The sequence below is a fragment of the Hippocampus guttulatus genome, chromosome 2, assembly GCF_054856545.1.
Source record: "Hippocampus guttulatus isolate MCC_2025c chromosome 2, RoL_Hgut_1.0, whole genome shotgun sequence".
Taxonomy (NCBI): domain Eukaryota; kingdom Metazoa; phylum Chordata; class Actinopteri; order Syngnathiformes; family Syngnathidae; genus Hippocampus; species Hippocampus guttulatus.
Window position 1 is genome coordinate 3350966 of NC_141262.1, and position 26579 is coordinate 3377544.

Below are 26579 nucleotides of genomic sequence, written 5' to 3' on the forward strand. Positions count from 1 at the left end.
GGAGAAAAAGGTTACTGAAGAAGTGAGGTTGGAGGAGGGAGGCACAGAGCGGTTCAGAGGAGGCACATGATTGCTGTGGTAGCTTCAAGTGAGGTTTCCGTTTCACGCAACATTAAAGCATGTTTGATTTATTTTTTATTTTTTATTTTTTGCCTCGCAAGGTGAAAAAAATTCACCGTGTGGGGGGGGGGGGGAGAAAAGAAACGTCTGTGTGTGTTGTGTATTTTGGGATGTTTTTGGCTGTCATCATTTGTAGAAGTGTCTTTATAATGGCTGTCGGAGGAGTTCTGTCCATGTACAATAAAAAGCTTAACTTTGATTTAAGTATCTCTGATGTTTGAGCACACACACGATATAGTGTCCGACTACTCGAGCTGTGACAAATTAGAATGCATCTGTGCAAAGTTGTAAAGTGGTCAAATATTAAAATGATAAATTTGACGATTATGTTTGATAAATGAACCCCAAGAAACATAAAGAAGTTACTCCACATTTAATCAATAAGATTACCAAGAGTTGTAATGCCTGCTGGCGCTTATCTGTGATGGAAATTGTGGCAACAGACGTGGAACAAGTGTCTGTGTGGCACCAAGTTTGTTTAAAGTGCATTGCAATGAGGCATCCAGCTAAGTGAGTAAAATGCAAGCTTTACAAGTGGAACAAGACTGCAACATCCAACAAACTCCCACTAAAAATCAGCTTCCCGTGGAGGAGTCATTCAGTCGCGTTGCACATCGCCAAAGATATGTTAGCCATAAATACAGTGGATAAGTCTGTTTCTCCACTTGATGAAAACGGTGGACCCCAGGTATGTGCTTCTGAGCAGTAAAATGCTGAAGCTGCCTGATTCCGTTTGTACAACAGTACATGTGAGAAAATCAACAGAAAGTCGGAAGTGATGAAAAGCACAGGTTGGTCCTGCACCTCATCCAAAATGTGATGTTTTGGTCATATATTGAGCAATAAAAATTGCACTATTTATCTGTTCAAGGGAAAAAAAAGTTTTGAATTTGCACTTTTAATCCCATACAATGTGCTACGCCGCCTTTATGGTTCCAGAAGTACCGGATTGGCCCGAATATAAGATGGCCTGATGATAAGATGACCCCCTCTTTTTCAAGACTCAAGTTTGAAAAAAGACTTTTTGAACACAAAATTAATTTTTATACAGAAAATAATTACAGTACATCTGAAACAAATGATTATAACAATATATTTGAGAGAAAAAGCATGTTATATACGCCGCATCACCCGAGGCTTGTTTTGAAGTCAGTGGTGGGTATGTTTTGCTCTTTGGCTATTTCCACGGCCTTGAGCTGAATGACAGCTCTGCTGATGGGCATCCCGTCCTTTCGTTTCTCGTCCATGTACGCGCACACCCTCCTGTCAAGTTCTTGGAAGTGGCCGCTCTGAGGACCACAGAAAGCTTTTCTCTGATTGTGAGCATTTTTTAGGTGATCTTTTTGAGCTCTCCATCTCCGTACATTCCACTCTGTGACACCATATTTCACAGCTGCTTTGCAATTGTTTGAAGACGCTGCCTCATTTATCACGATCATCTTGAAGTTTACATCATAACTTCTCCTCAGCTGCTGGTTAACCTGGCTGATCTTCGACCCACTTTTCTCCAGATTGTCGCTACGTTTCTCCATTTTCTGTTATCTCTTTGATTATTTTCTTCTCTTTTATTTCGTACCGCGATTTTTTATTTTTCGTCTTCGTGCTACCGCTATTTATATATATATAATTAAAAACAATATATATATATATATATATATATATATATACACCTGTATATATATTTTTTTTAATCCTTGTCTCACCCCTCAGGTGGTGTCCGTCCCCCATGCCTCCTTGGGTCCTCTCCCAGAGGCCAGGAAGCTTCAGGGTTCTGCGCAATATCCTTGCTGTTCCCAGCACTGTGCTTTTCTGGACTGAGATGTCCAATGTTGTTCCCGGGATCTGTTGCAACCACTCATCTAGTTTGGGGGTCACTGCCCCGAGTGCTCCGATCACCACAGGCACGACTGTCATCTTTACATTACAGGTCCTCTCTGAGCCCTTGGTATTTCTCTAGTTTCTCATGTTCCTTCTTTCTGATGTTTCCATCACTTGGGACCGCTAAAGTTGTACTTGATACTTGATACATCCACGACAACGGATTTTGTGGTGTGTGTTTTGTGGGAAAAATATATAACTTAACATATCACAACGTAACGAGTGGAAGATAAGCATTGGTTGCCACACAAAACAATGAACAAGGCAAACAGTGAACAAATCAGGAGCAAAATGCATGCATGTGATGCCTGTGAGCTGCTCTGCAATGGTAATCATTAGATTAGCAAAGATGCCTGTTAGCTGATCTGCAATGGTCATCATGAGATTAGCAAAGTGCACATACGTAGCGAAGTGCATACATGTAATGACTATTGTCTGTTCTGCAATAATCATCATTAGGTTGCCAAGCATATGGTGCATATCATGGATATGGTTAAATCTAAAAGCGGATGCAATCACCCAAAGGCCCAGTAGGGGCCCCTATTATATTTTAAAATAAAGCCCATTGTGATACCATTATAAATTTGAACCAAGGTATGAAACTGTTTATAGATATCATTAAAATCTAGCTGACAAAGATTGTCACGGCCAATCAGAATTACACAACGCATCATGATACCATTAGAATTGATAAAGTGAGGGGCGTCCCTAGGTACCAGCCAATGAAATGAAAGGGGTTGGCCCCACAAAACTCGAGAAAACCTGTGTTTTGTCCCTGGAGAGTTCAGAGTGCTGATGTGCACATCTGTACCTCTCCAGGTTTTGATTGAATAAAACTCGCTTGTGACCAGCCTGTCACTTGGACTCACGACTAAGTTTGTACTTAGTTTCTGATCAACTCCGGCCTTGAACTCAGAGACATCTGGTGCATCCCCTCGTCTGCGGCTCAACGAAGGAACATCAGTGTCGGCTCTCCTGTCCGCCGTCGACCCCCGGGAGAGGCGAGACGCCTCCGCGCGCCCCTTGCCTCCGGGAGGAGGCGTGGGTCCGGGGCTAGGGGCCGACACTACAGTTTCCTCTGCCCTTTATCAATGATCACGATATCTGGTTGGTTCGCCATTACCATCTTGTCAGTCTGGATCTGGAAGTCCCACAGGATCTTCGCTCTGTCATTCTCCACCACCTTCGGAGGTGTTTCCCATTTTGACCTTGGGGTTTCCAGTCCATACTCCGCATAGATGTTTCGGTAGACTATGCCAGCCACCTGGTTCTGACGTTCCATGTAGGCTTTCCCTGCCAGCGTCTTACACCCTGCAGTTATGTGTTGGGTCCTTTCAGGTGCCTCTTTGCACAACCGACACCTTGGGTCTTGTCTGGTGTGGTATATCTGGGCCTCAATGGCTCTGGTGCTCAAGGCCTGCTCCTGAGCAGCCAGGATGAATGCCTCTGTGCTGTCCTTCAGGCCAGCCCTCTCTAGCCACTTCTTGAGATCAGCCACTTCAGTTATGGTCTGGTGGTACATCCCATGATGGTCCCTCTTCCAGCACCTCATCCTCTCTTCCCCATTGTCTAAGACATTCTCTGAGTACGTCATTCGTTGGAGCCTTCTCCTTGATGTATTCATGGAGCTTGGATGTGTCATCCTGGACAGTGGCTCTCACACTCACGAGTCCCCGGCCTCCTTCCTTACGGCTTGCGTACAGTCTCAGGGTGCTGGATTTGGGATGGAACCCTCCATGCATGGTCAGGAGTTTTCGGGTCTCAACATCCGTGGTCTGAATCTCTTCCTTTGGCCACCTTATTATTCCTACAGGGTATCTGATCACTAGCAGGGCATAGCTGTTTATTGCCCGGGTCTTATTCTTTCCATTGAGCTGGCTGGCTTCTTAGGACTTGCCTCACCCGCTGGAGGTATTTGGCCGTAGCCGCTTTCCTTGTTGCCAGTTCGAGGTTGCCATTGGCTTGAGGTTGTCATTGGCATTTCTCAAGCCCGAATGACATCCCGATGTCACTGCTGTAGATCCTGGTTGTGTGGATCAGGGAGTCTATGTTCCTTTCGCTCTTAGCATACAGCTTTATGTCATCCATGTAGAGGAGGTGACTGATCGTAGCTCCATTTCTGAGGCGGTATCCATAGCCTGTCTTGGCGATTACTTGGCTTAGGGGGTTCAGTCCTATGCAGAACAGCAGTGGGGAGAGTGCATCACCTTGGTATATGCCACATTTGATGAACACTTGGGTAAGTGGCTTGCCATTGGCTTCAAGTGTGGTTTTCCACATCCTCATCGAGTTCGCAACGAAGGCTCTTAGGGTCCTGTTCACCTTATACAACTCCAAGCATTCAGTGATCCATGTATGTGGCATCGAGTCCTAGGCTTTCTTGTAATCAATCCAGGCTGTGCACAGGTTGGTATGTCGGGACCTGCAGTCTTGTGCGACTATTTTGTCAACCAGGAGCTGATGTTTGGCTCCTCTGGTATCTCTACCAATGCCCTTCTGTGCTTCGCTCATGTATTGATCCATGTGTCCACTTATCTTAGCCGCAATGATGCCTGACATGAGCTTCCAAGTTGTGGGGAGACAGGTTATTGTCCGATAGTTGGATGGGACTGCACCCTTTGAGGGATCCTTCATGATCAGGATCGTTCACCCTTCGGTTAGCCATCCTGGGTGAGTCCCATCCCTCAGCAGCTGGTTCATTTGTGCTGCTAGGCGCTCATGGAGTGCTGTGAGTTTCTTTAGCCAGTAGGTGTGGACCATGTCCAGGCCTGGTGCTGTCCAGTTTTTCATATCTGAGACTCTTTCCTGTATGTCTGCCACTGTTATGGTAACTGGGTTCTGTTCAGGGAGGTTGCTGTGCTCCTCTCTCAGGGTCACCAGCCATTGTGCACTGCTGTTATGTGCAACCTCCTTCTCCCATATGCCTTTCCAGTACCTTTCACTTTCCAGTCTTGGTGGTTCTGCTCTGCTGTTAGAACCCTGCCACTGAGCGTACACTTTCACAGGTTGTGTTGCGAACAGCCTGTTTATTCATCTGGCCTCATTCTCTTTCGTGGACCTCTTTAGGCGTCTGGACAAGGCTTGGAGTCTTTGTTTGGCAGTTTCGAGTGCTTCAGGTATGGTCACCTGGATGGACCTCTCAGGTATCGGCCTTTTCATTATGCCTCACTGGGCCTCCCGCAATTGATTCACATCTTTCCGAGCCGCCTTGATCTTCGCCTCCAACCGTCTTTTCCATGGTGGTTAACAAATCTCATGGCTACCATGGTTGCTCTTATAACCAAGCATCTCTAAGATCACTGATGCTGAAGTGTATATCAGCTATTTGGTTTCCGTATTTGTTACGATCGGGATCGCCCTCAGTGCTGCATTCACAGTTTCCATGAGACTTTCAGGTGGTACTTCACAAAGCCGTTGTAATTGGTTTCTAGGTTGCACAGCCTTTATTTTCGCCATGATCTTAGCTTTCAGGTCAGTTGCTGCCTCGCTCAGCATTTTATTCATTGGGGCTGGCCTCCCAATCTAATCATCTGCATTCATTGGGGACGTCTGAGCCGGCATGTCATTCGATTTATTGTCTCTCACCATTGTATGAGGTAGGCATTAGCGTGAAGGGTCTTGCCCAAGGACCCACACTGGATAGTGTTATGTGCTGATTGCCCCAAGTGGGATTCGAACCCCCCGTCTCCCGCATGCCAAACCGGTGCCCAACTGAGCTATCCAGCCGTGTGTGTGTGTGTGTATATATATATATATATATATATATATATATATATAGGAGCAGGCCCTGAGCACCATTGAGGCCCAGATATACCACACCAGACAAGACCCAAGGTGTAGGTTGTGCAAAGAGGCACCTGAGACGATCCAACACATAACTGCAGGGTGTAAGACGCTGGCAGGGAAAGCCTACATGGAACGTCAGAACCAGGTGGCTGGCATAGTCTACCGAAACATCTATGCGGAGTATGGACTGGAAACCCCAAGGTCAAAATGGGAAACACCTCCGAAGGTGGTGGAGAATGACAGAGCTAAGGTCCTGTGGGACTTCCAGATCCAGACTGACAAGATGGTAATGGCGAACCAACCAGATATCGTGATCATAGATAAGATAAGATAAGATATCCTTTATTAGTCCCACACTGGGGAAATTTACAAAGGGCAGAGGAAAGCCGTTGTAGTGGATGTATCGGTCCCAAGTGATGGAAACATCAGAAAGAAGGAACACGAGAAACTCGAGAAATACCAAGGGCTCAGAGAGGAGCTGGAGAGAGCCTGGAAGGTAAAGGTGACAGTCGTGCCTGTGGTGGTCAGAGCACTCGGGGCAGTGACCCCCCAAACTAGATGAGTGGTTGCAACAGATCCCGGGAAAAACATCGGACATCTCAGTCCAGAAATGTGCAGTGCTGGGAACAGCAAGGATACTGCGCAGAACCCTCAAGCTTCCTGGCCTCTGGTAGATGACCCAAGCGGAATGAGGGACGGACACCACCCGAGGGGTGAGACGAGGATTTTTATATATATATATATACTGTATATATGTATGTACAGTATATATACAGACACACGCACAAAGATTCAGTTCATCAAACCAATTTTAATATCACACAGAGACGACCCAAGGAAATACAAAATGCCATTTCTAAATGCCAATTTAATTTATTTAGACACAAGAAAATACAAATCTACCTGTCCCTTTGTGAAAAACCTAATAACGGGTTTTGCCACCCTTGGCCCCAATGACTGAAATCAAGTATTTGCGATAATTGGTGATGAGTCTTTCACATCGTTGGGGAGGAATTTTGGCCCACTCTTCTCCGCAGAATTGCTTCAACTCCACCATATTGGAGGGTTTTCTCGCATGAACTAACCGTTTAAGGTCACACCACAACATCTTAATTTCTCCAGTGTGGGACAAATAAAGGTTATCTTAATCTTTATATTAATCTTAATTGAATTCAAATCCAGACTTTGACGTCGTCACTCCAAAACCTAATTATTATTTTATTTTATTATTATTTTTTTTTTAGCTATTCAGATGTGTACTTGCTGGTGTGTTTTGGATCATCGTCCTGCTGCAGGATCCAAGACATCTTGAGTTTGACGGCGCAAACTGATTGTTAGATTTTGTCCGTCAGGATTTTCTGGTAGACAGCAGAATTTATTGTCCCATCAATAACAGCAAGTTGTCCTGGTCCTGAGGAAGCAAAGCAGCGACAGACCATTACACTGCCACCACCATAATTCACTTTTGACGTAATGTTCTTTTTATCAAGTGCTGTGCCATTTATACCCCAGATGTAACGGGCTGTAAATCTTCCAAAAAGTTACATTTTTGACTCTTCAGTCAACAGAATGTTTTTCCAAACGTGTTGAGGATCATCAAGATGGCAAATGTGAGACGAGCCTTTGAGTACCTTGTGTTCCTTTCGGACAGCGGTGGCATTCGCACGGGAACTCTCCCATATATGCCATTTTTTGGCCACCGTCTTTCTTATGACCACCGAGAACCCTGACCTGAACTGAGGGCAGTGAGCTCTAGGTTTCTTTGGATGTTGTTCTAGGTATTTTTGCAACTTCTTTGATAAGTCGTCGTTTTAGCTGGTAGAACCACTCCTGACAGTGGCTCTGACAGTGGTTTGCTGAAGCCCCAGATTCTTGGAAATGGCTTTGTAACCTTTTCCAGACTGATAGATTTCAATTACTTTTTTTTCCTAATTTCTCCTTGAATTTTTTCGGGTCATGGCATGATGCCAGACAAACATGTGACTTGTAAGGTTAACTCTAACCCCCTCAACCCTATTTAAAGCACATGCTTGTACATGATCTGTTAAATTCTGCAAACGTTGCAGTCAGTTTGTTGGAATTGGCACCAAATCGCTAAAACCTTCTGTTCTTTGATCAAAGAAATGTTAAAAAGAGTGAAGTTAACATAATGGCCCAGCTTTGACAATATATTTTCAGATTTGGCTTTGCGTATAATAAGTAATTGACTTCAAAATGCAATCAATCCAACCACGGCTAATTCTGACAGACCAGAACATATTGTAGTTGTGAACTTCTACATGCGAACAATTGAATCTGGATAATGCAAGGTAAAGAATCCATCCCACACAGACATGGAACGCCTTTAAAATATTTCAAGTTCTACTTACATTTCACGTCAATGTAATTTTAATTTTTCATCTATGTGTTCCCTCTGAACACCAACAAGACAGTTGCAGTGCTTTGTATTCTTGTCATGTCAGCTCTGTAAAAGTCTTTCTTTGAGTGTATATGCAGGTTGTTTCGCATTGCTGCGTAGCTCTATCACACTGAACGAGTGCAATGTGAAAATGGCTTTACATCAGGAGATTTACTACTTGGACTAAATGTTTCAAACATATTTTCTTCTCACATTAAGGCTTCATCAGTTGAAGAGGATGATGATGACGACAGTGATTTCATTGAGGTACCAGAAAAAGAAGGATATGAGTCTGATATCTCTGGTCATCTACAAGTGGAAGATGGTTAGTTTAACACACACGTTCAAGACATAACCCATCTATCAATTTTGCATCTACTGATGATTTCAAATCTCTGGCTGCATCCTTTGAAACTTCACTGCGCTCTTAAACTCTATAGTTATCGTAGAACAGTCAAATGCACCACGGGTGGTACGATTCAGAATTTATGACTACATTTATATGGAAAAATGCACCTTAAATGTAATTAAAAAATGTGTTGAACTGCTATCATCACACGAGACCTAATCAAGACTTCAACAATAGTGGCAAGCATATGAAAAAGGAGTTACCTATTGGCCGCCATGTATGTGGAAAAAACAGCTTTCACATGTGTTGGCTTTAAACACAGAAAGCACCACCAAAAAAAAAAAAAAGAAGAATTTTCATCGTATTTGGTCACTTCAGTTGCTTGAGGTTTTGTTCTGTTTAATATCTGGCAAATTGCTACAGATCAAAAAGCCCAGGGGGCTCACTTTTCAACGCTGCGTATACACAAAATGTCAGAAAAATGCGTACGCAACTTCCTGCACAAAGAACCTAGTCCCTCCAAAAAAAAAAAAAAAATGATGGTGAAAAGTATGTGTAAGTACGAAAACTTTAACCCATGCATACACACGTTTTGGAGACAGGGATTTTTAGCGACACATTTGGTGTGGTTGTGAATTGAAGCCAGATTGCAGCATTACCAGCTGTTATAGATTATCAAGATTGTGTTACAGAAATCACTGAACGCTATCCTTAATTGGATATTTTTTTAAATAAATAAATAAAACTAGAGCTGCTCAGCTCTAAAGACATGGAAGACCAAACGTTCTGTAACTCAGGCGGACGTGAATAAAAAGAAGCCTAGCCCTCCGTGACCAAATAAAGGACCAAAGTAACGAACAGCATCAAGGACCCAATGAGCCAAACTCCCAGTGCCTCTCCAGTAGTGATGGGTCCATGAGGCCTCATGAGGCGTGTCGACACAATGACACACTGTGTTGATACTGTACTGATAGTGTGTTGCTGACCACTGCCACCTGCTGGACCTTCAAAATCCCTGCAGCCAACCCACTTGACAGACTGAACAGACTGATATGATGATGAAGTGTATACAATGCACTCCCTCACTTTACCCACAATAGCCACAAGCGCCATTGTTTATGTTGTTGTTTATGCTGTTTATATTGTCTATACTGTTTAGATTGCATGTCTTTTTTATACAGGGTAGCTGCTATCCTTTCTTAGCTGTGTGTGTTTAATGCACAGCATGTTTGCATGCATATATGCACTGCGGATTGAGAGGAAAAAATTTCATCTATGCTGCATGTCATACATAAAGCATATTTGACAATAAAGATGACATTGACCCTTGACAATATCATTCACATCCATGCATTCATATTGTATCATTCAATGTGTTTCAATAATGTGAAAATCATGTGAATGAGGATGCTTGTGGGCTTTGTCTTCACAAATTTTGATTTAGAAAAATAAGATGCTCCAGTGTTTTAAATTTCAGTCTGTTGCGTTTAATGCATGCTATTTCCCCTGTTGTGGAGAACACGCACACACAATGGAATAAGACATGTCAAAAATCCGAGAGGCGCTTGGTGAGACAAGGAGATTTTAATAAACACCTCATTCTCCAAAAGGAGATCAAAATGGCTCTACACGGCGGACAATTTGTATTTGTCCAGAAGCTGCTCCATAATATGCACGAACTGTAGCAACGTCACTCGAGTGAAGCGCGTCTCAGCAGTTGATAGTCTGCTGCTCTCTGCTGTGCGCGCGTGAGCGCGAGCACGTACTCGCGGCGCCGACCCAACCCACGCCACATATTAAGCTTTGAACTACGACAACAGCTAAACTAGCCTAGCCGATGTAATGATGGTCAGCAGACAAGGTTGACGTTTTATGTGACTTTTAATAACAACGTGGCAGAGTCATCAAACATGCGGTGGGCTCACTCGCAGTCACTTTCTGGACATGACGCTCGAAGTCAGACGGACACATTTTTTCTGATAATCAGTGTGTTTTCCATATTGCCCAAACATATATTTTTATTCGAGCGAGGGTGAGGTCTGGCTTGTTTCGGCAGTCGGCATCGTGTCGCCAGATGCACTTCCTTAGATACACTGTGCGGGCTTTTGCTGCGTCAACGCCCCCTGCCCTGAGTCGACGCCCCCTGGACTAAGTGGCGCAGCCTGGACTGTGTCGACGCAGCCGATGCAGTCTAAACTGTGCCGGTGCAGTTCACGTGTCAATCATGTGACGTAATGAAGCAGCACATGCACCGACACGTGGTTTGCTCTGTGAGCCCAGCGCATGCGTCAACGCATCGGTGTCGCTGGACCCATCACTACTCTCCAGGCTTGTGAGGGAACTCACATAGAAGTCCTAGACGAGGCTAAGGTCTGAGGATGAGGGACCGAGAAACCCAATCACGTTTCTCCAAAGTAACCCTCCCAGTCAACTAAATACTGAAAAACCTCGACCACAGAGATGTACATCTACAGTCTTGAGGACAGTGTAGGCGAGATGACGTCTATACCCAGTGGCAGATGAGGGGAAGATGGAGGGCAGAGTCTACTCGAGGAGACCGGCTTCAGGAGAGAGACATGAAAAGTGGAGGTGAGGTCGGCTGAGAGCTTCAGACGATGGCAGAAGGGTAAATGACCCTTTCAATTTCAAAAGGCCCAATGAACCTGGGCGCTACAGGAATCAGTCTGGAGGGGAAGGTCACGGGTAGACAGCCAAACCATTTGCCCCAGGTGATCCGTCTGGGGAAAGAGACCAAGACCAATGTCTATCCGCCAGTTGACAGTTATGCTGGGCTGTGCGGGACACGTCAGCTCTGGCATGTATCCAGACGGCACAACAATGACTGAGATGGGCATGGGCACAGTTAGGACTGTGGAATAGATCAGTTTCCCCCGTACCCACTCTCAAGGACTTGCACACCGCAAGAACTGAGACAAGGGCATGGAAAATCCTACTGGACCCCCACACCCTAACGCCGCGGCCAGCCTAAACTCCACTGAGTAGTCCGCGACACTGCCACTGCCACTGCCCTGCTGGATACTACTCAGCTGAGTGCCAGGATCCTGACCGCAAATGGGGTGGTGGAACACCTTCTGCAACTCTGGCACAAAGTCCGTGTATGAGTGACAGAAGCTGGCACCCATGGACCAGGAAGCGATGACCCACTGTGCTGCTTGACCCGTGCGCACATTGTCATGTAAGCAATATGGGCAGAGTCAGTTGCGAGCATGCTGGGTTGGTAAACAAAAACCAGCTCACAGCATGATGAACGTGGCGCAGGTCTCAAAGTTGCCATTGAATGATCGTGGGGCGGAGAGACAGGGCTCAGGAGAAACTGGGTTAGGTATTACAGGGTTAGCAGGGGCTTGTACCACTGAGGGTATTGCGGCTGAAACTTCGGGAGCAGGCGGGTTTTGCGGTCGGTTGGTGAGTGCTGATGTCAAGGCCTGTGACTGTGGAAACCCTTTGTCAAATATGCTTTATGTATGACAAGCAGCATAGATGAAATTTCTTCCTCTCAATCCTCAGTGCATACATGCATGCAAACATGCTGTGCATTAAACACACACAGCTAAGAAAGGATAGCAGCTACACTGTATAAAAAAAGACATGTAATCTGAACAGTATAGACAATATAAACAGCATAAACAACAACATAAACAATGGCGCTTGTGGCTATTGTGGGTCGAGTGAGGTAGTGCATTGTATACACGTCATCATCAAATCAGTTTGTTCAGTCTGTCAAGTGGGTTGCCTGCAGGGATTTTGTAGGTCCAGCAGGTGGCAGTGGTCAGCGACACAGTATCAACACAGTGTGTCATTGTGTCGACACGCCTCATGAGGCCTCATGGACCCATCACTAGTTTATTGGTCTTGCAAAGTCAACTCAGGAGAATTCGAACTGAAAACCTACTTAGCATTCAAGCGAGAGCACAATGAGTCCACAGGGAGAGGAAATGTCCACAGAGGAAGCAAGAACTGCACAAGGTTTCTACCAGAGCTTGCTGCAGGGTGGTTACAACATGAATTCGCACTGAGGACTGGTTTGGGAGCCAACTTATATCAGCCCAAATGAGCTGATGGGCTACAGGTGGGTGATGAGCTGGCAAGCCTCAGGTGTGAGGTGCAGAGCACCCTGTCTGAGGAGGCTGCCTGGCTGGCCCCTTCCTAACAGTACCCCCTACCCTACGGGAGCCACCCGGTGACTTGCCAGGTTTGTCAGGATGGGAGCGATGAAACTTAACAATCAGTTCAGGGTCCAACTCCGACCCTCCACGCCGTAGCTCTCCCAGTCAACCAGATACTGGAACCCCCATCCTCGGCCCCGGACGTCCATCAGTCGACGGACCTTCCACTGATCGTGCCCATCCACAATTTCAGGTGGAGGTGGGGCTGGGGTTGGAGGCATCAGGGGACTGTCGGAGAATGGCTTAACTCGGGACACATAAAAAACAGGGTGGATCTTTATGGAGGTAGGGAGCCACAAGCGCACCACTGCAGGACTGAGCAAGGAAAATCCTTGGAGGACAGCCACACCCTTTGCCCAGGTCGGTAATCCAATGCCGGGCGACGACGATGGTTGGCTGGGGTCCTCAATCGGAGACAATGTCCATGGGAAGACCATGCAGGAGGAACACATGGGTCATGAGAAGGTCAGCAGCCTCGGAGGCCGATGGGAGTTTGGGCAGGGCCACTAGGTGGACCCCCTTGCTGAAACAGTCCACCACTGTTAGGATCACAGTATTACCCTAAGAAGGGGGAAGTCCAGACACAGTCTTTCCTAATTCAGCATTTTACGTGAGCGAACAGCTCTCCATTTTCAACTCCTCATTCACCTTTAGTGGTAGCCTTACTAGCGAGAAGTGTAGCTTATTTGCCATATTTAAGACATTGTACAGAGCAAGCTAGCTTAGCTGTGTTCGCAAGGAGCTGGAAAAGCAGGAGGATGGCTGACTCTGTGACACGGAGCGAATGTTCTTTTTAAACAGCTCCGCACTGATTTGTCAGCGTGCTGACTTGTCTAGAAGTAGCATGCTGCTTGATTGGTGAGCTTGGGTCATTAAGACAAGAGTGCTGTAAACACAGCTTTGATGATTATGAAATTGTTCAGCCCTACCTGACACAGAAAGAAATGTCTGGCAAAAATCTTCCCTATCTGGCATGTGATGAACATAATGTCATGGATGTTTTCGAGTCAGATTTTTAGATGGTGCAGAGCACAGAGTCAGCCCTGTTTTGAGTTTTTAATGACATTCTCCTGGCTAATGACACTGCTGACCATCTGTGTCTTGTTTTGTTAGACCTGATTGCAGCCTTTGATAAGGTGGACCACAGTATTCTGTTGGCTCTTGCAGTCCGAGGTGGGGATTTTTGGTAGCGCGATAGAATGTTTTAGATCCTAGGTGAGGGGCAGGACTTTTTGTGTTAGCTTTGGTTTAGCTGAGTCCCACTCTGCCCACCATGCTGTCATGTGGTGTTCCACAGGGTTCAATTTTGGTGCCCCAGATGTTTTCATTGTATTTGTTGCCCCCGGGTTCTATCGTAAGAAAGTATTTCCTTTCACTGCTCTGCTGATTACAGTCGAATCTACGTTTAGCCCATTTAATCCCAGATTTTTTCCAGACATTTAAAAGTCAAAATCAGGTGTCATTGGTCGCCCTTTTAAGTAATCAGTAATAAAAGATTTTAGAGCCCTGTAAATTAAATCATTGTTGTCCTTCACAAATGTGACCGGTGGGATTAAATGATACATCGTCTTGCTTTTATATTATTGTCCATATGCCATCCCCGCAGCCTTTCTTCTTTCTTATTCTGTTGGATTGATAATCAGTCCTTTTATCCCTGCTCGTCAGGACACACTCTCCTTCTTTTTCAAATTAACATGTTAATTACAGGCCCTGCTTTACCCTAGAAAATCAATACCTCTTTCAGTGTTCTTCTGTTTTTTTCCTGATTTTCCTTTCCTCACTTTGTTGTTCTGTGAACACGCATGCATGTGCACACACACACACACACATACACACACATTTTCTGCCATTGATTTATATGTATCTTGATAACATCAGAAAAAAATTCTATTAACAGCAATTTGTATATGTATCTTGATAACATCAGAAAAAATTTCTATTAACAGCAATTTGAGCCTTTTTTCACATTTCGGACGGAATGAGAGTGATATAAACGGTGGATTTAGGACAACAACAGGCAATCACATGCCCCTTAGCATGAATGGTTGCATTTTTATTCAGAAAAACAACAAACAATATGACTGGTTGCATTTTTATTTAAAAAAATGTTCTGTAATTACTTTGTATTCAAAAACATCATTCCATTTGCGACCGATTCAGTAACGAATTAATGAAAATATTTACAGGCGTTCAAGAGGCAAAAAAATTATGTTTACAGAAAATGTGTTACACGCATTGTCAAGTCAACTGTATTTATAGAGCACTTTCAAACAGCCATCACTGCATACAAAGTGCTGTACATGAAGCAATTTAACATGCACAATAAACAATAAGACAAATCGGTAATAAAGGCGGTAGAAAGCACCAAACAGTAAAACCAAGAACAAATCTAAGTCATGCTGAGTCGAATGCCAAAGAATAAGTTTTGAGGAGGGTTTTGAAGATGGGCAGCGAGGAGGCTTGCCGAATGTTCAGTGGGAGGTCATTCCAGAGAGAGGGACCAGCAACAGAAAAGGCTCGATCCCCTCTGAGCCTCAGTTTAGTTCTTGGTACTTCTAATATTGTCTGGTACACAGACCTGAGGCGCCGGGCAGGTGTGTAGGGGCGGACGAGCTCAGAGAGGTAAGGTGGCGCGAGATTATTCAGAGATTTGAAAACAAATAAGAGGATCTTGAAAATAACTCTAAAATGTATGGGGAGCCAGTGAAGGGATGCCAGAGTAGGAGTTATGTGCTCCCTCTTACGAGTACCGGTCAAGAGGCGAGCTGCGGCATTCTGGACCAGCTGAAGGTGCTTAATGGAGGACTGGCGGACTCCAAAGTAAAGGGCATTGCAGTAATCGAGCCAGGATGTGACAAAGGCATGAATTACTGTCTCAAAGTGTTCATGTGAGAGGAGAGGTTTTATTTTGGTCAGCTGTCTAAGGTGAAAGAAGCTGGATTTAACAACGGCACCAATTTGCAGATCAAATTTGAAATCACTGTCCAGTTTAAGGCCCAAGTTTGAGACTGTTGACCTAAGATAAGGAGACAGGGGGCCCAAGTCTACAGGATGGGACGTATAAGGGCCACTGGGACCAAACAATATCACCTCTGTCATCTTTTCATTGAATTTCAAGAAATTTTGTGCCATCCAGGTTTTGATTTCTTCCAGACAGGATAGGAGTGGCCTTAATGAGAAGGCGTCTTTCTTGCTCAGTGTAAATTTGTATGATTAGAAAGAGCAAGAAACTTGACACATTTTTTTTCTAGTTGTCAGTATTGACAAAGAGAGTTCCGGTTGACAGATGTGACATTAGTGCAGGTGGAACTGAGGTAAATTACCACTCAATGCCCCGTTCACAGTTACCCTGCAATTTACCTATGACCATCCCAGATCCAGTGGAAGTGTGTCCGCTTTACACCCTGAGGCTGTTTACACACCTATCATTGCTTGCATGGTTTGCTTGAAACAAAGTGGTACAATATCGCTTTTTCTATTCGTTTATCATGTGTGCTGTCATTCGATCCTTAGTTGGGGTTGAACTCGTCACGTTACATTCACCACTCCGCAATGATGGACGGTTATAGCTTAAGGTTAATTCTTTGTCAATCATTTGGTTTGTTAACAACACAGACACTTTGCAGAAACTCGAGCTGATTGAAATATTTTACTTAAAATAAGATAAGATAAGATAAGAATACCCTTTATTAGTCTCGCAATGGAGAAATTCCCAATTCACAGCAGCAAAGTGAGGGCATTAACACAGTCATTTGCAAAATATTAAATTCCATACTTAAATACAGTGTGGCCTTGAGAGATAATTATTTCTACGACCACAGTCGTAACTGAAAACACTCATATTTCAAATCTTCCCATTGGAATTGAATTGTCATTAATCACTATCAGCCCCCCTGCCCACAAAGAAAAACAACAGAAAATGTTGGAATGTGTATTTGAATGAAGAAAAAAAGCATTAAAAATATTTTATTTCATCAAAACATGTAGAATTGCCAAAAATAAAAACAACCAGAGCTGCAAGCAGCTTTAAAGGGCCCTCGTAATCCTAGCCTTATGTGTGTGTGTGTGTGAAGTGAGTATTCTCCCTGGTTCAGACCCTCAAAAACAGCATGATTTTTCTTTGCAAACAGAGCCTCGCCATGGCAACAGCATTCGAAATCAAAAGCTTTCAATAACTTTTCATCTTCAACACATTTAGGTGAAACACACTGAGCTTGAAGACAATTGTTTGAATTCTCTAGGATTGATTTCTTACAATCCATCCTCGATAAAAGGCCAAAAATGGCACCAAATTACAAAATAGAGAAAAAATGGCAGACTTCGTGTTAGGTTTAGCATTTGGCTCCCAAAGACTTATTTTTAGGTCTTGGCCTGTTCCATACATAATGTATGCCTCTCCACTTTCATAGATCTAGAGGTGATATGACCTTCTTCGTCACACCTACTCTGCCTGAGAAAGACTACCACAAATGTACACTGAAGTCAGGCGAAGCCTTGCTGAACAGTTCGATAACATGACCCGTTGACCAGCGACATGGTCAAGCAGGACATGTGAGCCATACATGAGTGTGACCGTTCACTTCAGTCAAGACTGGGAGCTGAAAAAGGCTTGTCTCCAAATAAGTCATTTTCCCAAGGATCACATGGGTGACCATGTTGATGAGGGCTCAAGTCAGCACGACTGCTTATCAAAGTCGAAAAAGAGGAGGGAAATGTTTGAGTTGATAGTTTGCTTCTTGTGCAACTGGTTGAGACTGTAATTTGATTTCAAAAACCCCTTTAGGTTCAAAGTAAAAAGATGCACTTTTCTCATCAATAGATCTCAGAAAAAGATAGGCCTATTTTATCCGTCCATCCATCAATTTTCATCATTGCGAGACTAATAAAGGTTTTCTTATCTTATTTGGGGTCGGGTTGCGGAGGCAGCAGCTTCAGCAGAGAAGCCCAGACTTTCCTCTTCCCAGCCTGGTCTTCCAACACAACAGTGTACACACAGTTGAATTCTTTTAGCATATTTTGTTCACAAAGACATTTATTTCATCTTTATATCAACCAGTTGACTTTTTCATCGTTGCATTGACCTATTATTAAAGATTTAGGATGATAGTATTATATCTTTTTTCTCCAGGTCCTTATTTTCCATCCATCCATCCATTTTCCGAACCGCTTGATCCTCACTAGGGTCGCGGGGGGTGCTGGAGCCTATCCCAGCCGTCTTCGGGCAGTAGGCGGGGGGGACACCCTGAATCAGTTGCCAGCCAATCGCAGGGTCCTTATTTTCAATAGCTGAAAAAAAATCCAAATAATATGAAATACCCATATTGTGATATACATTTCAGCCGTGGAAGTCTGTTATATAATAAATTCCGATGTAAAACAGATATTCATTGAAACGTCACCATATTTGCTGCCTATTTTTGCTCCATAGCTGCTGCCACAGTCTGGAACTCATTTCCCCAAGCATTCCTTGCCCTCGGCACCTTCGGAAAAAACCCTCTAAACCCATCCGTTCAAAATTGATTTCATGTTTTCTGATCATTTATATTTTTTCTTAAATGTTCTTTTCTGAGTGTTTTTTTTAAATAGTTGTCTGCTTTTGCTGCTTTGTCTCTTTGATTGTACCTCTGTAAAGTGACTTTGAGTATCTAGAAAAGCGCTATAATAAATAAAATGTATTATTATTATTATTATTATTGTTATTTTAGGTTTGGGTCCGACTTCATCCACTCCAGCACCATCACAGCATGTCCCTAAAAGCATTGTTACTGGAACATCTTCCACTCGACCACAAGCTCCCTCCGCCTACTACAGGAGATTGAAAAGACTCAAAGAAGAGGAAAAGGACCCAACTTGTGCTGCTGCAACATTCCACATCTTCCAAAAAAACCTTACCATGACTGCATCATCCAGGTGAAAAAAATATATATATACTTTATGTATATATATATATATATATATATATACTATATATGTCAACGTTTCTGTTCGATTCTTTCAACAGGCTTATTAAATTGTGGCTAATGACATTTCTAGTCATCACTAAGTGGCACTGTATGTATAACGCAGGCAGACCCGGAGGGCCACTGTCCTGCCTGTTTTCTAGCTCTCCTGGCTGCAACACACCTGATTCAGATGATCAGCCCATCAGCCAGCTCTGAAGCAGCATGAGCATGATCCTGATTATTTGAATCAGGTGTGTTGCTCCTGGGAGATCTGGAAAACAGCCAGGACAGCAGCCCTTGAGGACCGACTTTGGACACCCCTTGTATTACCATGTAGGTGTCTTCAGGTCACACATTGGAATTGAAATTTTTAGAAAATAAAGTAAATCAGATTAAAAAATGTTTTAAAAATTTAAAAAATTTTGATGAAGGATGTCCTTTATAAACAGCCAAAGGGTAGATAAAATTTTAAAGAAAATTAATCTCCAACTTCCTTTTGAGTTTCGAGTAGAGCTCCAGAGACTTTTTTTCTGGTCTTGGGCTGTTGCATGTGCCTCCAACCTTTAATAGATCTTGGAGAAAAGTTCAACAAGTACTGTCTCACTAAATATTTTTAGAGGGCACAACTAAGGCATTTGGTTTTTTTTAACCGCAAAAAAAAAATCTCATAGCATAGTGATTATTTGGACAAACGTGTGACAGGTTTCATGTTTTCACAAATGTTAAGGCCATCAAAATGAAAATGTAACCTCTCTAAAAGACCAAAAGTGGGTCCAAATGTGAAAGGAAATTGAAAATGGCAGACTTCCTGTTAACTTTAGCATATGGCTCCTAAAGGCTTTTTGTAGGTCTTGGGCAATTACATATAAGTCAAAGGTATATTATAAATTGGTCAGTTGATTTTCGGCTCCTCCCTCCCACCCTGGGGAAGATGAAGATGACATAATCAGGGTGTCCTTTGCATTGTTGGCGGAGAACAGTGGCAGATGCTGGTCTGTCAAGGAGGGGAAGCTCAATTTCGGGATACAGTAAAACTCCTCTACAACGAAATCATGTTTGCACCAAGAAATTTTTCACAATTTTAGAGTTTTTCACTGCAGCAAATTTGATCTCGGATGCAAGCACACACACACACACACAAAAACGTATGTGTACTCTATTTTTATTCCAATAGTGCATAAGTATGAACACACACTTATGTGACACTTCATATTGTCAGTGTAGAAAGAAAAAAAGGGAAAGAAATTGCGAAATTTACGATCGGCATTCACTTTCACTTACATCAATTTCTTGGATAATGTCTTTTATTTTGCTTGCTCCGTCTTTCATTTTCATCACTTTTACCCTCTCTTCCAGCATCAGAGCTCTTCTTGTCTTAACTGCTTGACATCAAAAGGTCCGTTTTGTAGCCTTTTTAGCAATGCAACGTCCATCCTCGTCTGAATCTAACAATAACAAATACTTCCTGGCATGCAATGAACTTTTAAGCCAGCCATGGGACACTTCGTGGCTGTTTTTAGCATGATAACAAGATAACATAAGAAAACCTTTGTACCAAGTAAAGCATTCAAGGAAACGTTCGTTTATTTGAATGTCCGTCGAGCCACGGGACGCTTCGTAGTCCTCGATGGCCATAATTAGCTCTCGAAGGCTAAAAACCTTACGCTAACAGGAGCGCTAATAAGGGAGAAGCGCTCCAGTTAGCGTAAGATTTTTAGCCTTCGAGAGCTAACTATGGCCATCGAGGACTACAAAGCATCCCGTGGGTGTTTTTAGCATGATAACAAGTAAAGCATTCGAGGAAACGTTCGTTTATTTGAATGTCCGTCGAGCCATAAGCAATTTACTCTGAGCAGCTAATCGGATGCTACGGATGTAGTTTCAGTATCTACACACATAGACAGTGAGGTACCTCTTGACCAATCAGGATGATGCTCGGTAAGCCAATGGCAGAGCAGCTATGAGTATGTTGAGTCCAGGAAACTCGCAGCTGTGACCGAAATAAACATTGTTCACTATGTAAACCACTGTGGTGGTTGCTGTTGCCGTTTCCGAACGAACCAGTAGAGGTCGCTGTTGGGTAAGACTTGGTTGTAGTGAATGTCTTCGCGAGGCTGGAGCAGAGAAAATGATTTCGTATAACGCAACAGGGGGGTTTTCGTCGTATGGGGGGGGGGCAGGAGAATGGGAATTGTGTTAATGCATGAAGATTTTTTCACATAAAGTGGGATTTTCGCCCATGTAGGTTTCATTCTAGAGGAGTTTCACTGTACATCATAAAATGTGTCAGTTTATTTATATGTGAATTCTACTCTCCATTCCTTTTCAAGAAAATGATCTTGTTATACCAACAAAGCGTCTTTTCCAGGGTCTTAACTGGGGTGATATGAGTCAGTCTGCGAACACAAGCAACGACAATAAAACACACCAGAAATAAAAGATTAATCTGTCGCTAGTCGTTTTAAACAAAGAGAGTGTCGCTAAGATGATTAGAAGAAGTCTCCAGTTCAACTCGGAACAGAACGAGAATTGAAAAATGCTCCCACGGATGCCTACACCAAAAGATTGGTGATTGGCTCATTTTGCTGTAAATCAAAAAGAGATTCAGCCTCAGACAGATCATCCAATCATCATGCAGAAAAGCTGAGCATCCGGATCAGCCGATAAACGCCCAGTGTCCATAGACTCCCAGAGACGCTGAGCATCCGATGTGCGGGACAAAACCATCATTTATACAATGACTCGTCTCGTTTCATTGGGACTACTCTCGAGATGCCCAGCGTCCGCGCTGCAGACGCTCAGCGTCCACACAGTTTAAAGCAGTGAAGCTGCGGGAATGAATGAGAAGAGAGTCGCGTCGTAACCAGTAGTAAGAAGCTGCGACTCGGAACAGACGTTGAGCAACTTGCAGCGCATATTTAGTCAATGACATGTACACACAATTGTATGTACACACATATATTTGATCACTTATTATTTGACATTTTAGGGGAAGCTGAACTTCCATTGCAGTCTAAGAACAATTGCCTCTGGTGGAGAAAAAACAACGTGTTTTATTATGTCCACAAGCTGACTCACTATAAAGGATTGCAAAAATGAATCGATGCAAATGGAATTACAAAGTGGCAGGAAGATTTTACAATGTGGCCGGTTGTCCAGTGGCTAAATTTTCATCTTTATTTAGTAAGGAAACCTAGTGTTTACATGAGAGAGACAGAAAGGAGAACTGCATTGTCACAGCTGACTCTCCTTATCTGCTCGTTTTCTTTGTTTGTTTGTTTTGTTTTCCTTGTTATATTTTATAAAAGGTAACTGAGAATCACATCAAATTGTGATGACAATCTCGGTGGGACCGCATTGTAGCGCGACTTTTAAATTACTGAGGTGTTCTCGGATGCCCAGGGAAAAACCGCGAAGCTTAACCTCATAAGGAATAATGCTAAATTAATTAATAAGAGCTTAATTTACATGGAGCTAATGTGCACCGAAGCTCATTGCTGAATGAGTTGGCTACTAGGTACTAGCTTGCACTGGTAGCCAACGCCTCATCATTATCACTAATTCCTGACTAGTTACTCAACATTTCCATGAAGAGTAAGCTAAACCAAATGGCCGCAATCACTTCCCCGATATGAAATGAGTATCCCAAACGCGGGCAGTCCTGATTGTCATTTCGTCTGTGCGTGAAAACAGTTTGCAGCCAAAGGCTCCTCCAGTGTTTTTGAAATGGCTTGCTTCCACTTGGAAGAGAGAAAAAATAATTAATCCCTCCCCACTCCAATTTGATACACAACAGCAAGGCATGTTGATATTGTTTGAAACTATTCAAAAACTCCACGATTAAAAAAGCTCATCTTCATAGCCACTTACGTGTCTCCCGAGCTTGGTTTTAAGATGAATGTACAGCAGAAGGTTTAAATTGGAGTTATTTGCTACCGAGCCGCTCGTCTAATTGGGACTCAACCCTCAAAGTGCTCAAGAGTTCAACACCTTTGAGCAGACCTTTGATATATTTTTCTTGCATGCACATCTGATTTATTGGGTGCTTTGTTGTATTGTGGAAATAAACACAAATTGCAATAGTATTGAAATTGTTGAAAATGTTACTCACATTTTCTTTTTTTTCTTGCAGTAGCACATCTGAACCCAGTTCAACTCAGTCCAACAAAGACCAAACAACTTCTCAGGCTCCAGTCGTTCCATTTGGTTTAGATTTGTATTACTGGGGCAAGGAGCAGCCTAACTCCGGCAAGATCACCAAGTACTATACCTGGAATATGTAAAACAGGCCGGATACATCCAAACTGTAACTTTTGTATCTACATACAAATCTTCTTGTGTGTTTCATTCTCAGATCAGCCTCTCAGCATCAATTCTGGGTTCCAGTCGATGTGGAAGAAGAGGTGGAAAACAAGGAGCTTAAGGCTGAGAGCAGATGCAGATACATCTCTTTCCCTGGGCAATTCACTCCTGTCAGCCACTATTGTAATGCACCATTAGGCAATGGGAAGATGTGTAAGAGACAAGACCGATTGAAGGTAACAGAACTTTATTCAACGTTAAGATATCCTTTATTTGTCCCACACTGGGGAAAATTACAGTCTACAGCAGCAAGATTGTGGGAAGAAAGAAGAAAAACAAAGTGTTTGCATTCACTAAATAAATGTTACAGTTTCAATGTACACCGTTCAATTAAGTGCAATATAAATACATAGATAAGGTGGCTGTGCCATTTATAATTGTTTTTCCCATCCCATCATTTTATTTTTTATTCAGCAGCCTGACAGCAGTCGGTAGGAATGAGCGGCAGTATTTCTCCTTCTTGCAGCACGGGTGTAACAGTCTCTGGCTGAAGGAGCTACCTAGTGCTGTCAGGGCGGGCTGGAGGGTGTGGGAGGGACTGTCCATCATAGCTTTTAGCTTAGCTCACATCCTCCTGTTGCCCACCTCCTCCAGAATGTCTAGGAAGCAGCCCAGGACAGAACTGGCGCTCTGACCAGTCGCTCCCGGGCCGAGATGCTACCTGACCAGCAGACAATGCCATAATGGATGGCCGAAGCCACCACCGAGTTATAGAAAGTCTTAAGGAGTGACCCCCTGATCCCCAAAAGACCTCAGTTTCCTGAGTAGGAAGAGTCGGCCCTGTCCTTACCTAATCACGGTGTCCGTGTGAGTAGACCAGTCCAGTTTATTGTTTAGAAGAACACCTAGGTCCTTGTAGGAGGTCACCGGTGAGGACTGTTTCCTGAAGAAATCCACAACCAACTCCTTAGTTTTCCAAGGGTTGATCTGGAGGTGATTCTGCTGGCACCAGTCCACAAAGTCCTTCATCAGTCCCTTGTACTCCCGATCGTCTCACTCTGTAATGAGGCCTACAATCGCAGAGTCATCGGAGAACTTCTGATGGTAGCAGTTTGGAGTGGTGTGTCTGAAGTCCGAGGTGCAGAGGATAGACAGGAATGGAGCCAGAACAGAATTATGCATCTAAATCATTGTTATTGATAGCATTCATACCACACATCGTGTACTTTGGTCCGAGAGGTACAACGTTAGCATGGAGGTTAGGGAGAGAATATTTCAGGACAAATTTGGCCTGGGTGATATGGCTTTATAATAAAATCAGATTTCTGATATAATGTACTGTAATGATGACATGGTTAATTCATGTGTTTTTTACTAAAGAGCCTCATACCACCAATACATTTCCCAATAGTCTCGTCACATTTGACCTATGAAATTTCCGAACATGTTACCGTGGACCAATGAAACTGTCCAAGGTCGCACTCATACTGAATCTTCATATCAGTCATGGTTTACAATGTAAACTTTACATAGATCCATCTAGTCCAGTTAGAATGAAAACTCAAGAACAAAGTAATAATAATAATAATAATAATACATTTTATTTATAAGCGCCTTTCAAGACACCCAAGGACACTTTACAATCAGGAACAAAAACAATAAAACACAGAACAGGTTGAGCAGCGGCAGCCAGACGCGCCAGCGTTCACTCAACCCCGAAAGTCGGAAGAAACAACAGTGGAGGGAGAGGGGGAAAAAAAACATGCTCGAACTATCCTCATTTTGAGGATAGTTTGCACATCATCTTGGGGAAGGAAGAAAGGGTCTAAAGTAGACATAAGTAGCCGCTGCTGGACAGCACACGTGAGAAATCCACTTTACTCCCTCTCATGTGATATTGCTTAATTTTTGTTTATTTGATTTTGTGCAATCATTAAACAACACCAAACAAGTAACACTAATTAGTTAGTAAAATGTAATCTGGAAAAAAACAAATTTTAACACGAAATATATTTCTATCAGATTTTCTGATTAATCAATGAAATGAGCAATAATCTTTTAAAAAAATGAATGAAAACACTGATTACATCCGACGTGATCTTTTCTGATCTGCTGTTTATGTGCACCACTACATTAATCGGAACAGCCGTGTGACACGCGGAGATTTCAACATCACATGATATGCAGTATCAAGACAGAGATTGTCCATTTAGAATATTGGTTGGGATTGATTGAACTCTTCTGAGTGGCCTCCTGAATGTGTACATTTTTATGGCTAAATTTAGCTGTTGCGTGTTTAAAGGTGTGCTTTGAAGTGCGGAAATTACAGTAAATAAAATAAATATCCCATTGCTTATAGAAAAAGCAAATTACAGCAGAATTATCTAGAACAGTGGTTCTTAACCTTTTTAGAGGTACCGAACCCAACCAGTTCATATGCACATTCACTGAGCCCTTCATGAGTGAAAAATAAGGGTTTTTTTTCTTTTTCTTTTTTCTTACAAATTCAAGACATTAAAAAATACATTTATTGAAAACAGAAAAAAGTAAACAGACTTAGTATAAAGTATAAGTTTTTAAATTGTGCACAAAATGAACCAGCCAGTGATGGCCATGAGGGCGTGTCATAACTAATTGATATGTTGAATTGATATGTGTCTTAACCTCCATGGCAGAGGCTCTGTCGAACCCCTGAGACTGATTCACCGAACCCATCGGGTTTGATCGAACCCAGGTTATGAACCACTGATCTAGAACAAGATCTGTTTTTTTGTTCCTTTTGGGATTTGCTTTCATTTTCCTGACACTTAACAAGCTTTGAAACAGTTTTTTTTTCCCCAGCAAGTTTTTATCTCAAGTAGAGTTGCTCAAGTGATATAATATGACCTACCTTGCTTTTTCATGTGTTTGGGGGCCATTATCTTGTTGAAACACCCACTTCAAGAGGTTATCTCAACCGCATTAGGCACAATGACCTCCTCAAGTATTCTGCTGTATTCAAACGGATCCATGAATGCTCCTGTGTGGTAAATAGTATGGAAAAAAATTCAATTTTGCATCTGACCCCATGCTTCACTGTCTCCACAGCGTATTGTGTATTTGAAATCAATTCTAACAAATGATGCTAGACCCAAAAAGAATGGTGTTGTTTTCATAAGTCAACAAAATATTGCACATCTAGAGGCCAGCAAGTGTGTTCTTTGGTGACTTGAACCTCTTTTTTGAACAATCTGGGAGCATTCCAAGTCTTATGTCTTATGTTTGACATCCTTCCCCACCATCTAATCCAACTCATCACAAGGTGGTGACTGGTTGATAGTTCAAACTCACTTCTCACTTAAGTGTCAAGGGTGTGTTCTGAAGATGGAGTGACTGATTCAAGTTTATTCCTGGTATTCATCACAGACAGACTAGGATTACAACAGAGGTCCAATCACAAAGCGACTCAAATTATGTTTCTCCAAGCGACATTGTCATTGCATGACCGCCTGCATCACGCCACCCATTTAACATTCTCTAACTCATGCGTATGTGTAACTCCACATGAGTTTCTTGACTGTGCTATAGCAGTTGCTGTCAAGTGAGGGATTGAAAAAAAACGAATGAATGCATTTTTA

General features: G+C 43.1%; 1 protein-coding gene and 1 pseudogene across 2 annotated transcripts in view; one reads left to right on the forward strand and one right to left on the reverse strand.

Moving 5' to 3' along the window:
* Nucleotides 1-26579, forward strand: part of uvssa (UV-stimulated scaffold protein A) — a 78304-nt gene that overhangs the window by 40887 nt on the left and 10838 nt on the right. For both annotated transcript variants that reach the window (XM_086131801.1, XM_086131809.1), the window contains 4 exons: nucleotides 8402-8507; nucleotides 18424-18628; nucleotides 22793-22921; nucleotides 23015-23198. In XM_086131801.1, the coding sequence (XP_085987927.1) occupies nucleotides 8402-8507; nucleotides 18424-18628; nucleotides 22793-22921; nucleotides 23015-23198 (624 nt within the window). The remainder of the gene's footprint in view (nucleotides 1-8401; nucleotides 8508-18423; nucleotides 18629-22792; nucleotides 22922-23014; nucleotides 23199-26579) is intronic.
* LOC147208247 (uncharacterized) lies at nucleotides 1248-5548 on the reverse strand (annotated as a pseudogene).